This window comes from Ascaphus truei, chromosome 4 (assembly GCF_040206685.1).
Source record: "Ascaphus truei isolate aAscTru1 chromosome 4, aAscTru1.hap1, whole genome shotgun sequence".
Classification (NCBI taxonomy): Eukaryota; Metazoa; Chordata; class Amphibia; order Anura; family Ascaphidae; genus Ascaphus; species Ascaphus truei.
Genome location: NC_134486.1, coordinates 79,475,479 through 79,491,403, shown reverse-complemented (window position 1 = coordinate 79,491,403; position 15,925 = coordinate 79,475,479). Strand labels below are relative to the sequence as shown.

The window sequence follows — 15,925 nt, the reverse complement described above, 5'->3', positions numbered from 1 at the left end:
TTAGGGCCAGTGGGCCACAGGTCACCCATTAAGAAGGGGAGGTGTAGAGGGAGAAAGGGGGTGGCCCGGGATTAAAGGGGTTGCACCCCATTTGGCCATCCCCTGACCTCACCAGGGAGACAAGGGGTTAACTGGGCTGAGGTCCAGCAATGTGATTTAACCCTTGTTATGACATGAAAATGTGTATTCCCCTGTTCCCATGTTTCATTGTTATATCTGGTTTAATCAGTGTCTGCATCACACACACACTAGAATCCATCCGGGAGTACAAGGGTTAATAGTTCTTTAATGATTATAGCCCTTTGTGTAATTTTCCCGCCTTTTCAGGCACCATTTTGCAGGGTCCCATAGGCCGCCATTGGGGCTCCATGTGTTTCAATGGCGAATCATGCTGTTTGGGTCCTGTTTCCTGTGAAGACCAGCAGATGGCGTCCGAGAGGAGGAGCGGCGGTCTCCCATTGCAAGTCAATGGGCCCATTGACTTCAATGGAGAATCCTCGAAGGAGCTTTCCAGGAACGAGTTGGCTGCCATCTAAATCGCAAAACCGCAAAGCGGATACATTTTCAATAAGAGAGCTTTGATCACTTAGCAGTCAAGTTCAACGACAAGTGGCGTGGGAATAAACAGTTCTAGAGCACCTAGAAATAAAATTCTTTTTGCCCCTAGTTCCTAGACCTCCCCCCACTCGACCACAACCGGGTCCCCGAATCCTGAACCCCCGATAAGGGTCGAACCGAGAAGAGCGGGTCGCGCCATAGGTTCCAATGGCGGCGGCAGAAACAGCTCAAGAAAACGGCTAAGTGTGAAGAGCTGAAATTTAGGAATCCATAGCTCCGGTTCCGGAGGGTCCAGAGGATCAGGGTTTGGGGTACCTGTAGTCACTGCTCCGGCATCGCTGCAGAACCATCCTTGATCCTCTTGGACCAACCCGACGGAGTATGGACCCCCTTGAAAGTTCGGGACTTTTCCCATTGACTCCAATGGCAGCCAATCTCCATTGACCGGCTGTGGCGGAAAACCCCCATTGACTTCAACGGCGGCGTCGCCCCGTTGAAAGTCTATGGCGGCGGATTCCCATAGCCGCCAATGGCGGCGGTTTGCCATTGAAAGTCTATGGCGGCGGAGCCCGTTGTTTTCAATAGGGATTTAGTGAAAAACCGTGATTTCATTTACAGCGGAGTTTTTTGTATTAAAATAGGAAACAGTTTAAGGTGTATTTGTGTAACTCTGGTTCTGAAGGACGTAGCAAGTCGCAAATTGGACCATAGGGTGTCCCAGTTCCGGCATTGAGAACTGGGAAGTTTGGACCTGCTGGACCCAACGGAACCGGATATTTTAACATGTTCGTGTTTTATCTTTCATACTGTGTCCCAAAGCAGGGATAAAACCCAGAGGAAATTCCTTTGCATACCAGGGTAGCATATGGCCAGAGAGGCGACCCAATGTCTAGGACTTAAGTATTGTTCAAAGGATTTTGTCACCCTCACTGTTTACCTGAGGGCGGAGACGGCTCAAACCAGAGCAGTCTTTAAGTGTCCCATTTTACACCTCACAACAAAGAATATCCTGCCAGGAATTCCGTTTGGTAGACTAGCTGGCATTCCTGATGCAGATGAGGGGCTACAGAAATGAGACCCCAGAGTTCTACTGCGCATGTACCAACTAGCAGGGGGGCATGTATCAAAATGTGTTCCCACGTTAAAGAGTGGCTAGAGGTAATTGAAGACCAATCACCGGTACTCAATGTTAAGGATAGGGTACAAAAGGTTTATAAACTGTTGTCCACCCTTTATCCTTTGTCTTCTGATATCATCTGAATTGTTACCTGATTGCGAGAGAATTGCTATGCAACATACTTCTCATCGCCCATCCCCAAAGTAAGTGTACTTCTTGTCTTGTTACTGTACTATATCGTGTGTTCACCTATCCAAAGGAATAAATATATTTTATTATATCTAAGCCTCGTTCAGTTCAAACCCAGTATTTGGTGTAAATTACAACCTGTCATAAGCTATCATCACACGCTATTCCCCAGAAGAGGAATTTCATTTAAATGAAATGCCGGGGGTCGCGTGAGGCCTCTGCAACTATCCTTACCTTGTCTTTGGCGACGCATCACCATGGCAACGCGGCATCATTTCACGTGAGCCTGCAGCGTCATTTGATGCCAGAAACAAGGTAAGGGAGGGAGGGCGAGCAGGGAGGGAAGCAGGCACAGGGGCGCAGCGGGGAAAGATTCCGCACCCCGGAGTTAGGATATAGTCAATTTAATTCTTGATGCCATGTTCATTTTCTATTTGGCTTCTTCCTGAAGAATAAAGTCACGATATAGAAATTTTCACATTCTGCAAATATGTATGTATGTATGTGTATATTTATATATGCAAATGTAAATACAACTGTATGCTCATCTGCATGTCTTAGGCAGGTCTGCAACCCCGCCTTTCACCATTATCACCCAGCACACAGCACTTCCACTGCAGCAAGGGATTCTGGGAAATTACATGCAAATGAACACACAGTGCCACTTTTTGCTTCAAAAACCATTTTTAACATGGTTCCCAATAGGCTTATGCTTGCTGCATGGTCACAGCTTTGAGCACAGCCAGGGTTAAGGTGTATACCCAGAAAACCCACCCACAGACAGCTGTTTCAACCTTAATGGCTTTCATCAGTGTGGGGTTGGTTAACTGGGTATGCAAAGAAGCTAAAGGATGGGGTTTACCATACTGAGTTAAGTTATGGTGAGTAAAAAAAGTGACAAAAACCCTCCACAGCAAAGCAAATATGCAAATGTAAATACAACTGTATGTTACATATACACATACATATATATATGCAAAAAGTGTATGTGTATGTGTGTATATATATCATACATACAAACATACATATACAAACATACATACATACACACAGTACCAATTTATAATCAACAGCACATGCAGTAAAGAATGGCCAATTACTGTATATTTGCCATTTTAATTAATTAATGAATGAATCAGTTACATCAATCAATGTCACAACTACACCGATTTTAATATAGGATGTTTGGCAATAGTGAAATGATTCTTTATACATAATAGATAATAATACATAATTTCTGTATTATATTAGGTGAAACAAAGCACTTTTGTGTTATCCTTCCGTAAGCAAATCATTTTTTTGGCAACAATAGATCCCCTTCAAGCTACATTGTTACTTTTATTGAAACATTTGCTTATGTGTGGTGAAACAAAATGCTGAATTTCTCAGGTACTTATATTCACCTGTAGTTCCCAAGGTGTGGCATAATATGTATTATTAACAGTCAACACATATTTCAAAGTGCAAATTTAAAGAAAAAGATACCAGAGCAAAAAAACATGCTCCAAAATAGAACCCTCAATTCCGTTCTTCAATATATCAATTCGAATGACTGTAATTTAGTCTTTACCTCTATTAACCATATTCATTTGGAGGCCTTGAGTGATGGGTCTGTAATTTCTAGCACACATTTCAAGGAGGTACTGTAGATTCCAACATTTTCCTATTAGCTACAAGCAATCACAACAAACAATGGATTAGGAACATACCTCTAGGACAGTTCATTAGATTGAGGCGAAATTGTAGTAGAGACATAGACTATCAGAAACAGGCTAGTGATTTACGCCTGAAATTCTTAGAGAGAGGTTATGATTCAGATTTAATTCTCAAGGCATGGGAACGGGAAGGGTCTGTGAATAGGGAACAATTACTGATACCCAAGATAAAGCCTCAACCAAAATGTTGTCTTTTGGAAACAGGTTTAATATCTGTTCCTTTTGTTACAACGTTTAATTGTCAGAGTGTAGACATTAAAAAATTATACATAAAAACTGGAAGATTTTGGAGAATTATCCTATTTTGGGTTGTACTGTAGATTGCCAGCAAAACCTCGTGTGATCTTAAGGAAAAGCCAAAATCTTAAACATTCACTTGCACCAAGTGATATCAGTGTGAAAATCACCAATGTTAATACTAACATGTGGTTACCTTCTAAACCTACAGGTAATTTTATATGTGGGAAATGTTTAGCTTGCAAGCATATTACTAACAATCGCAAGAGTTTTTCTGGTATAAATTCAGATAAAATCTATAACATCAAAGATAGCATATCATGCACAACTTCATATGTGGTGTACCTCCTTGAGTATCCCTGCGGTCTTCTATATGTGGGTAGGACCAGCAGGCACTTGAGGAGGCGCATCTAGGAACATATTCACAATATTAAAATTGGATTTCTACAACATAGTGTCTCTAGACATTTTAAGACCCATCACTCTCAGGACCCTACATATCTTAAATATAAAGGTATTCAGGCTATACCCACTGACAGGAGGGGTGGAGACAGGATAAAGGTACTCTCTAGACAAAAAATCTATTGGATATTCCAATTGAACAACATGGTTCCTATGGGGTTAAATTAAGAGATTGATATTATATCACTCCTATAATTTATTTCACGTGTATTTATAACAGCCTATCTATAAGAAGAATCTATCTTTTGTTTTTATATATTCGTTTATACCTGCCGTTGATATTTTGGACCATAATCATTTTTATAAATGATTTATAAGTCCAAATAATAACATCAATATTGGTTCTCTAGTTCTATGTAATCCATTTGACTCTAATGTTGAATTTTTGTCATTCCAGACTCCCAAGGTTACAATATCTATTTACTATGGAATCTTTCAAGTTATGTACAGTTAGAATTTTCAGCCAAATGTATAATTTCTGTGATTAGTTCTTTATAAGTGATTTTTGTAGAATGTGATCTTGCATGTTCACTCTGAAGTAATTACAGCTGTTTGTTTAATTGCTTAATAGATCCACCAATGGGCTATGTGGTTGCGTAATTGTCTTGTAACTCTACGCCCATTTTCAAGTTGCATTTGGGTTTAAATAGCACACATTTCCAGTATCAATCAACCCTGATGAAGTATCTTTTATGATACGAAACGCGTTGGATAGAAAATAGATTGTGTATTTTTTATTCCCTTTTTACATATATATCTTGCTATTTAGCACTTTTAAATTCCCCTTTTTGGTGCTTTTTTGCATGTATTCATGCAGTGTTCTATGTCTGCAGCTTTATTGAGAGTCTGTGAATCTTTCATTGTGAAGCCACGTGACCACTGGAAACATCATACTGGGAGCGGGTGCCTTCCCTGACCGATACAAGCTGAGGGCAGTTAGCCGGGAGTGGGTGCATTTCATATCCGGTGGTGAGTGGAGCCAGACGGGAGGTGGATCAGCTGGTCTACACTGCAAACTACTGAGACGTGAACTGCCTGCACTGATGAGCTGAGAGCGGGTGCTTTCCCTATCAGCATTGCCTGAACCGCAGTACTGCTACTTTTGTAGCCCTTGGATTCATTTAAATTCACCTCCCTTATTTAGTGCACTTTATTTATTTTACAGTGCACAATGATATGGTTTATTTTGTATTTTAGTTTCTCCGGTTTTCTTTTTACTCATTGGATAACCAACGAGTAGTTTTGTTCCTCTGATTGGTCGGCTTTGCCGACCAATCAGTTAAAACCGGTAGAAAATAGGCTAACAGTTACATTTACAACCGCACAAGGAACTTCTGGTAACTTTACTGCCTGCACTGAGGAGCTGACTGGGTGTTTTCCCCATCAGCATTGCCTGAACCACAGGACTGTTACTTTTGTTGCCTTTGCTAACAGCTGCATTCACAAGGAGCCTCTAGTAACGTTGTATCGTTTTAATTTTATGTTTGCTTAACCAATCTGGTGTTCTTTTATAGCACATATTTGTGTTTCTTTTAATTCCATATAAAATATTTTTCTATTTTGGAACATGTTTTTTGCGCTGGTATCTTTTTCTTTAAATTTGCACTATTAGATGTTTTGAGCCATCTTAATATACCTGCTGCATTTTAATGATCCTAGTTACTCATTTATATTTTTATTTTTCTATCACTTTGAACATCTGGCTGTGGTAGTTTAACATAGTTGATTTAGAGTACAATACACTACACTATATATTGTAAAGTAACAATAGTGAATGCAAGTGGTTCTTGTCAATATGCTAAAGTTGTATACTGATAACTTGGTTCCTCCACTCATAAAGCCATATTTTGAGATGTCCACAACTTTTTAGTTCTATGGACCTACATAAGCAAGCAAAACATTGACCTCTTAATGGATACATTCAGATTTGGAATAGGGAATCTTTACTGAAATCTATTTGGTCTCCAATGCTAAAAATGTGTGGGAGAATTGTAATAAGTGATGCTTCCAAAAACTGTGACTTTATATCTCTGGATATCTTGTGGACCTAAAGTGATAAGACTTTGACATCATGCCACATATGATTCAGGTAAATTAATTATCTTTTATGTCAGATAATTGTCTCCTAATAAGTCATAATAGGTTTTATATACCTAGAAAATGTAGAGCAATACACATTCAGACTCTCCAACATTTGTCACATACAAATAGGTAGTTTATGTGCTATAGTACGTGGATGGGATGGAGCAGCCTCCATGCACGTGACCTCACTGAAGAAATCACAATAACACGTACAATTGACTGCGCAAAGATTATATTATCAATACAATCTATGGATTTATTTTATATAGTTTTATACATACAATAGGGGTGGCATTAAATCCCCCTAACCATCTTATTATAAATCATCAATCTCCCAGCTGCTTTCATTGTCTGAAGCTTAAGCAGCCACTGGCAGAAATAGGTACAATTGGTACAGCTGAATTGAATAGGTACCGGCCATACATAAAGGTACAACTACCTGCTACAGAGGTACATCTGGAGGATGTGCAAGATCTGGCTTCCTGCAGCCACACACTTTGCACATGCACCGCGCTCTCCAGTGACATTAATTGGAAAGCAATCTCATTCATTCTGACATTCACGTGCACTTCCCTTCTCTTCATGATCACAATTGTACCACATGCCCCACATCTCAATCGTTTTTGGCAACCAATGACACCCCTGTCACTGTAACAGCATGAAGGCGTTGCAGCAGCTGTCACGTGAACCATCACTTTCATTAGCGGACCGGTGACTTCCAAAATACCCCCCCCCCCCAAAAAAAAAAACACCCAACAGCTACAATGAAAAACTCACGAGGGGGTTAGTTAGCAGATTGCACGGTGTCTGTGTGTCTTCCTTCCTCGCCTCCCCCAGCAGATTTGCATGTATCACTCAGATCACCGTGCCCTGTGTTTGCTGGGAGGAGATACAGGAGAGCTCTCCCTCCCCCCAATCCCCCCGGAGACTGGATTATAATAACGCTGCAATCGGCACCGGATTAAAGTGCAGAGGAAATCACCGGATTGCCTGCCAGCCTGGGGCCGCGTTCCACGGCGGAGCCCTCTCTGGTGTCCTGCAGCTCCTTCTATGCCCTAGTGGTGGGTCTCCAGGAAGGTGCAGCGGCTCCTTGTGCAGAGCCCACCGCCCCTCCCAGAACCTCTCCGAGCCGCTATCTGCTCCTGGCTGGAAGACATGGGGGAGATTCCCAGTCTGGTGAAAATCGCAGTCTCCCTTAAAATCCAACCCAATGACGGTCCCGTGTATTTCAAGGTGGACGGGCAGAGGTTTGGCCAGAACCGGACAATCAAATTATTAACAGGAGCTAAATATAAAATCGAGCTCGTCCTCAAACCCGGAGCAGTCAGAGCCACGTAAGTGCAGCAGTGATTCTGTGTCTGTGTCTTCCTGTCACTGCCATTGTGCAGCTGTGACATCTGGTTTTATTTTACCTGATTCTGTTTAATCTGCTCTGCTCTACCAGCCTTTTGAATTGAGCAGTATTGTTTATGCTAGTAAGAAATGTGTTGTATTTATGTTTTTTGCTGTTGAGGGTCAATGGTTTTCTGAAGTCATTTCCCTCCCCTTGGATTAAGCTGCCATCTGCAAAAAAAAAAAAAAGAGAGAAGAGAAATAGAAAAAGATCACATGTCTCTGAGCCCTGCAGGCTGCAGGAATATGAAGTCCCTGTAATATAGACTTAATATGTTTGGGTGATTTAAATATGGTAAATGAGATCAGAGGCTAGATGCCTCCATCCTTTTCACCCCCAACCCCACCATCACTACCACACCACATACATTATCCAGTAAGGTGCAGAAGGCCCATGGGAAGTAGGGTGATGTATGTGATTTTGGCAGCATAAAGCTATTGGACAGAAGGTACTGCAGGGATGATGAAGCTGCAATATGTGCTATAAATTAAATCCAACCTTCATATATTTTGAAGTCAATAAGACATCCCAGTGCTTAGTTGCCTGTGGGTGGCTGCACAGTAAGGAATAATGCATTCAGATGTCATAAATGTGTTGACATTTTTTTCATTTCTCTACATCCAAAATGTATTTCCTGCAGTGCACTATGATTATATATGATTTGGGGGTAACTTGGTAACAGTACATTCAAGCACACTTAATTATTCATTAACATTCAGAGTCTACCAAGTGCATTATATGAAGGTAGTACAGTATGTATTTTAGTAGATTCTTAAATGCATTTCATGCAAATGGGTCTATAAATGATCAGGTACATAGAAGTACCATTCCATGGTTACTGCCTTAAAACGATAAGTATGTTTTTGTTGAATCTGATACAGCATATAATGTTTGTATATTAACTACTATATATTTATTTAATGCATTTGTTCATTTCTTTTATTCTCTAAAAGTAATAGTTGCTAGTTATGGCACTAGCTTACCATATATATTATCTATATACACACACATGAATGTATATTATATATAACACCCACACCATTACCTATATCATGAATATTTAAACATTTTGATGAAAATAAGTAATGGCCTTGTTTCCTGCTATTTCGTGTTTAAAAGCCGGAAAAAGGGGCCCTGTCCAAGAGATTCTCCACGACGTGGAGATATAGGCAGTAAAGACCCTATTGCGTGCACTCAGTTACCCATAGATATTGTCAAAATTTACAAAACAATAATTCTATGGAGATCAGGATGTCCAAGATTTACCTTTTCAAAAAGCTACATGCGAAACGTACATCAGGGTAAGCGGACGCCATTGACGTCACGCATTAGCGTCGTGCACCCCGATAGTTCTATTTGCACGACCAGCAAAGCTGCGCGGAGGCTGAACGGAGGTCTCACCGCAGACCCACAGCTTCTGCTACAGTTTTTAGAAGTAAGCAGCTTCTTATTCGCTCAGTGTCACGACCTACTGAGGGACAGCTCAGCCATAGTGCTTAGGAATACCCTGCCCGTTCCCTACCTGTCCCTTGTATTGTAGGGTTATGTATGTAGTGCTAGATTATAGTTATAACTACTCGAGGTCAATTTGTGACATCTGACCAGCAATAGCTCTCCTTACTGTCACTCCCTTTTTTTTAATGGTGATTAAGCTCTCAGAGGGTTATCTGAGTGGTTTCCACGGTTTGGCAGGCATCCTCTCAGTATTTTCTCCTTGTAGGACATTGCACACACCCGTGAACATCCCACTCAGCGATGACACGCTAGTGCTGTGCAATATTTTGGCTAGTGCATCACTGCAAATGTTACCTTGACACAACTGTCCATTTGTTTGCGCCTCAACCCAACTAAGCCACTACAACACACGCATCTCCAGACTTATAGCTACTTTGCTAATAGCATTTGTAACCAAGGTCCTAGACTAGGCAAGCAGCCTAGTGACAATTTTGGAGGCCGTATCCCTTTTTCGTTGCCGTTACATTTTATATTGATACCAACAGGTCACTGATCAGTCACTGCTACAGTGCATTGCGGACATACTCTGCATGGAAGCAGTTATACACTGACCTATCCCCAGTGACCCTGTCCATGACGGAGTGAGTGCACACTCACTCATATGCAACATAGTTAATAGCTATCTGATTACAAATTGTTTATTGACCCTGCTGTATTTTAAATCAAGTTGCTATTAAAATAAATGTTAATACATATGATATTACTCATTTACCACTCATTATGACTGTTATCCATACAATTAATAGTGCTCAAGGTGTATTCAGATTGAATGCACGTGTGCTGTGCAGCCTGATCTCTACAGAATTATAACTGGACATTTTGACTATATCTATGGGTAACTGAGTGCACACAATAGGGGCTTTCCTGCCTATTTCTCCACGTCATAGAGAATCTCTTGGGACAGGGCCCTTTTTCCTGACTCTATATTCTCTTCCCCATAGTGCATCTACCTCATTTCCACATACCTTTTTAGAGGTAGAGCGGAGATCACGTATCTAGTTCTTGTTTCATGTTTAAGCATTGCACCACTGTTTTTGTATTATCTTTTTACAATGCACTTTGTCCAATGTGTAATAAAGTAATATTCCCTTTGTCAAGAATAGGAAGTAATGGAGGTATGATAAGGTCAGAGTGAAAAGACAACTGGTCGAAGATATGCAATCAATTAAGTGTAGATATGTCAGGGATTTAATATTCCATCTCTGGAAGGCATAGACATCTTGGGCTAAATATTTAGCTTTTTATTATATTCCTACTTTGACTCAGTCTTTATTAAAACATGCAATACTGCATTAATATAAGATAAAATGTCTGAGACTTTGCTGTGTTCATTAAATGTTAATACATCGTTTTAAGTATTATTTTCCCTGAGGAGGTATGCGGATTGGTGAACTGTTCAAGGCCGTCTGTTTCAGGACCATGAATTTAGGAGGAGTGATTATTCCACTGGAAGAGAAATCCAGAGATCCACAAGTGGTGTGCTACACAGCGGTCTACGATACAGAGGGAGTGACCCACACCAAAAGTGGGGAGAGGCAACCGCTTCAAGTCATTATTCAGGTACTGAAACCTTCTTATTAGTTGATATTCTAGATTTAGAATATCCTCTCATTCCAGTTGTATCATTTTAGAATTATGAGGAAAATATTTAGCTGATTGACACAACAGGGGAAATATTGGACCTCAGGTTACAATATGGTCAGTAGAGAATCAAATGTTGATGTTTCATTAATTGTGTGTAAACATTTTCCCCCCATAATGTAACAAACTAATATTGAAAAGTATTATTATTATTTATTTGTAAAGCACCAACATATTCTGCAGCGTGGTACAATGGGGGTACAGAGTTATGTATATTACTTAAATAGAATGACAAACCAAATAAGGACAAACAAGTGCAAACAGATATGTAGAGGTAATGAGGACCCTGCTCGTGAGACGGGATAAGGGGCAATGTTGAAACAAAAGGTTAAGTGGCTGCTCATTGTGGAACGAACTATGGAGTATGGTCCAGCCATACAGCTGATTCCATCAGGGTTTGGTGATGTGGCTGTTGGGAGGTGTTGGCGTGGAGTTTGGTCCAAGCCACACAATTGGTCCCATTAGGGTTGGAGAGCATGGGAGATGTTAGGAATATGCCAGATAGGATTTCTTGAAAATGTGAGTTTTGAGGGAGTTTTTAAATGTCTGAATGCGGGGGGAGATTCTGATGTTGCGTGGTTGAAAATTCCAGAGAGAGGCTATAGCACAGGAGGTGTCTTGTAGGAGGGAATGAGAGGACGTAATAAGGCAGGAGGAAAGGCGGATGTCATTCGTGGAAAATAGGGGGCGAATATATATATATATATATATATATATATATATATATATATATATATATATATATATATATATATATATATATATATATATATATATATATATATACCATACGATACCGGTTGCAACACGACATCAAGGGACAGCTTGCAGGTAAGTAAATCATGAATTTTCTATATTTGATAGAAGACACAAAAACCGACGTTTCGGTCCCCCAGTGGGACCTTTCTCAAGCTGGTGCGCCTTGGTTTCACCTTGAGAAAGGTCCCACTGGGGGACCGAAACGTCGTTTTTTGTGTCTTCTATCAAATATAGAAAATTCATGATTTACTTACCTGCGTGGTGTCCCTTGATGTCGTGTGGCAACCGGTATCGTATGGTCTGTTATTGCTTTATGGGATAAGCACCAAAACTTATTTACTTGCATATGGTGTGCCGGCTGTGCATTGGATTATATATATATATTTATATATATATATATATATATATATATATATATATATATATTTTGGTGATGAGGGCTGAGATGTAAGTGGGGGGGGGGGGGGGGCAGTGTCGTTGAGAGCTTTTTAAGTCCGAGCAAGGGTTTTAAATTTGATTCTAGAGGATAGTGAGGATTGAATGTGACGAATGAAGGAGGGTAGAGTCAAAGATGACCCCTAGTCGGCGGACTTGGGGTGTTGATCAGTTTGTGTAATTGACTATTTGCTATATACGGTGTGTAATAGAAGTACAGCAGGGCCCCGCTTCTCTGCGCTTCGCTTTTCGGCGATCCGCCGATACGACGGCACCGAGAAGGGGGCCGCCATCTTTGATTCCCAGTCGCGCAAGCGCAGAACGGGTGGTCGCGCCCGGCGCGTATGCGCAGACCAGTGTCTGCGCGCGCATACCGTAGTTTGCACGCACAGACCATAGGCCGCGCATGCGCAAAATGGCGAAAACGCTGTTCTGTGCATGCACAGAACTAAAAATCGCCGGATCCGCTTTCCGGCGATTTTCACTATACAGCGGGCCCCTGGAACGGAACCCGCCGTATACCCGGGGCCCTGCTGTACTCTTAGCGTACAGTCCAGAATATACCAATCAACTACTTTCCACTTATTTTACTAGAGATATATATATATATATATATAGTGCAGAATAAATGAGTTCTTCAGTATTCGGTGATACCTTTTTTATTGGACTAACAATTTATGTCATAGGACAAGCTTTCGAGAGTTATCCTCTCTTCATCAGGTCAAGCAATACTGATATACAAAGGAATCTATGGCTAAAACAGTGTCTGAAAACCCAAAAAAAAAACAACAGATATTTACTGTAGATAAGGTAGGGTGTTAAGTGTTTGAAGCCAGGGGACAGTGTCAAAGAAAGGTGGGGAGGGATAATGGGGGGGAGAGAAAGTGTGGATAATAATAGGTCTGCCTGCATTTCCTTACAACATCTCCCCTGGATCAGAAATACAGCGCTGATGTAATTACCAAACTGATAGAATACATCCTCACACACAACTACTTCAGCTTCAACAAGGAAATGTACCTACAACTAATGGGAACTGCAATGGGTACCAAGATGGCATCGCAATATGCCAATCTTTTCATGGCAAATCTTGAACAAAGATTCCTAACTACATGCCTCCACAAACCCTACAAATACTACAGATACATTGATGAACTGTTTATAATATGGACAGAGGGTGAAGAAAACCTAAAACAATTCCACGAGTCCCTGAACTCATTCCATCCATCAATTAAACTCAAAATGGATTATTTGGCAAACCTAGTAAACTTTCTAGATACTACAGTAACACTGAAAGATGGCAAACTACACACATCTGTATACAAGAAACCTACTGACAAATGCAGTTACCTCCACAACCCCAGCTTCCATCCCACTCATACAAAACAAGGTATCATACACAGCCAGGCTATAAGATACCAACGCATATGCTCTGACACTGAAGACAGAAACAGGCATCTCACAACCCTGACCGAATCGTTCAGACAGAAGGGATACAAACCAAAGACCATTGCCAAAACTATTACATCTGCAATAAAAGCCCCACGAGAACACCTGCTACAAACAGACAGAAAGAACCTACCACACGCATACCACTAGTGACCACATACAACCCTACCCTAGAGGGTATACGAAAAATAATCAAAGATCTACATCCCATGCTGACAGAGGATGCGACATTAAAAGAAATCTTTCCCAAACCTCCAATTCTTGCATTCCGGCAACCACCAAACCTCAAACAGAAATTAGTCAGCAGAAAACTTCACAACGATTTAAAAGACATGGATAATGGCACAAAACCGTGCAGCAACAAACGCTGCAAACTCTGCAAACATATTTGCCAGGATCCCACAGCCAGTCACAACCATAGAACATTCAATGTTAAAGGATCATACAGCTGCACATCCAGGAATTTAGTGTATATGATTCAGTGCAACAAATGTGACCAAGGTTGCTACATTGGGGAAACCAGCCTAAAACTACAAGGCAGAATGAATATGCACAGACACTCTATACTCCATCACGAAGAAGGAAGATACTGCTCACCTGTGGGACATCACTTCTCACAACCAGATCATTCCATAAATGATCTAAAAATCAAAATCCTCAATGGAATGTTTAAAAGCACCCAAGAACGGAAACCATTTGAACCCAGAATGATAAGACTCTTTGACACCAAAACCAAAGCACTTAATGCAGACGTGTTTTCTCACACCCTATCAAAACTGCTTGTAATTATCCTGCTTGCCTCTATTCTTATCCACACTTTCTCTCCCCCCCCCAGTATCCCTCCCCACCTTTCTTTGACACTGTCCCCTGGCTTCAAACACTTAACACCCTACCTTATCTACAGTAAATATCTGTTGTTATTTATTTTTTTCCCCCTCTCTCCACACTGTTTTAGCCATAGTTTCCTTTGTATATCAGTATTGCTTGACCTGAAGAAGAGAGGATAACTCTCGAAAGCTTGTCCTATGACATAAATTGTTAGTCCAATAAAAAAGGTATCACCGAATACTGAAGAACTCATTTATTCTGCACTATCGCAACTGGACTAACACGGCTATTTTATATATATATATATATATATATATATATATATTTTAGTGGGGTTTTTAAAATCTGTTTTACAGATCTTTTTTTATTTCCTAAAAACGGCTTTTTATGATATTTTCCTCAGTAAGTTAGGTGCAGAGGGGGGACTGTCACAACTCCTCCTCCTCCTCCTCCCATCGGCAGCAGTGTGTGTGTGTCATACTCACTATTTCTATAGTGGCACAGTGGTGACTGACCTGTCAGTCACCGCCGCTACTGGCAACAGCGCAACCTGTCCTGCTTAAGGTGAGACATAGTGGTGATTAACGGGTTAGTCAGAACTACAACTCCTGAGCCAGGAGCACATTTTTAGGTCCCTGGACTACCAGGCGCCCGGGATTTCTCCACCCCTGCAGTAACAAGTATAGCATAAGAGATGGGCAGGGGTATGTCAAGAAATCAAAGCTGAGATATGGGGACGGGTGAAGATAAGGAGGGGTGTAGGAGCCTTAAGGGTGAGGAAAAATACATTGTAGCGGATACAGGCTTTGTTGGGAAGGAGAGAGAGGAGCCAAATGTAATACCTATGCAATGCCCTTTAGTGACTGGATAAATGGTGGTGCCATTCACTGCGAAGAAGAAAAGGGACATTGGACTAGGTCTAGGATGAAATTTGAGGGGCTCAGTTTTTGCCATTTTAGTCAGAATTCCATGAACCAATATGGGTTATGACCCCTTGATGCTGCGTCAACTGCCATTGATTTGAATGGTATCATGATGCGGTAACACGTATTGGACCATAGGAAATCTCTCCCAAAATGGGAAATGACAATTCTTTTTGATATAGTCACCAAGTGGTTGTCTGTACAGAGAGAAAAGGAGAAGTCCAAGAACAGTGCCCTGATAAGGGATGAACACATTTTGGCAAAAGGTATGAAAAATGAGCAATGAGAGAAGTATGAAGGAAACCAGGATATGGTTTATAGGATGGATGTTTTATTTCTGTTGAAGTGAAACTTCTTTGCTGGGTCCAAATCCATTTTCCAGGAGATGGAAGTAGGTTATGAAAGTGACGTCAGGGCTGACAGATCAGGCCGTCGGCCCTCACCAACACTTACCTCCATGCCCACAGTCATCCACGGCAATCAGCAGAAGCGCTGAGGTGTCCAGCACTGATGCGTCAGCTCTGCGCATAGATCAGCGGCTCCGTCTGCCATCGCATACACATTATACACATATTGACAACGAGAGCCGTCCGCCTCAATGCATGCGCAAAGGCTCTGACCA

The 15,925-nt window shown here is 41.2% G+C and overlaps 1 protein-coding gene across 2 annotated transcripts in view; it reads left to right on the top strand.

Moving 5' to 3' along the window:
- Positions 1-7,130: 7,130 nt before the first annotated feature.
- Positions 7,131-15,925, top strand: part of PLEK (pleckstrin) — a 121,959-nt gene continuing 113,164 nt past the window's right edge. For both annotated transcript variants that reach the window (XM_075596086.1, XM_075596088.1), the window contains exons 1-2: positions 7,131-7,694; positions 10,684-10,828. In XM_075596086.1, the coding sequence (XP_075452201.1) occupies positions 7,516-7,694; positions 10,684-10,828 (324 nt within the window). In that variant the 5' untranslated portion in view covers positions 7,131-7,515. The remainder of the gene's footprint in view (positions 7,695-10,683; positions 10,829-15,925) is intronic.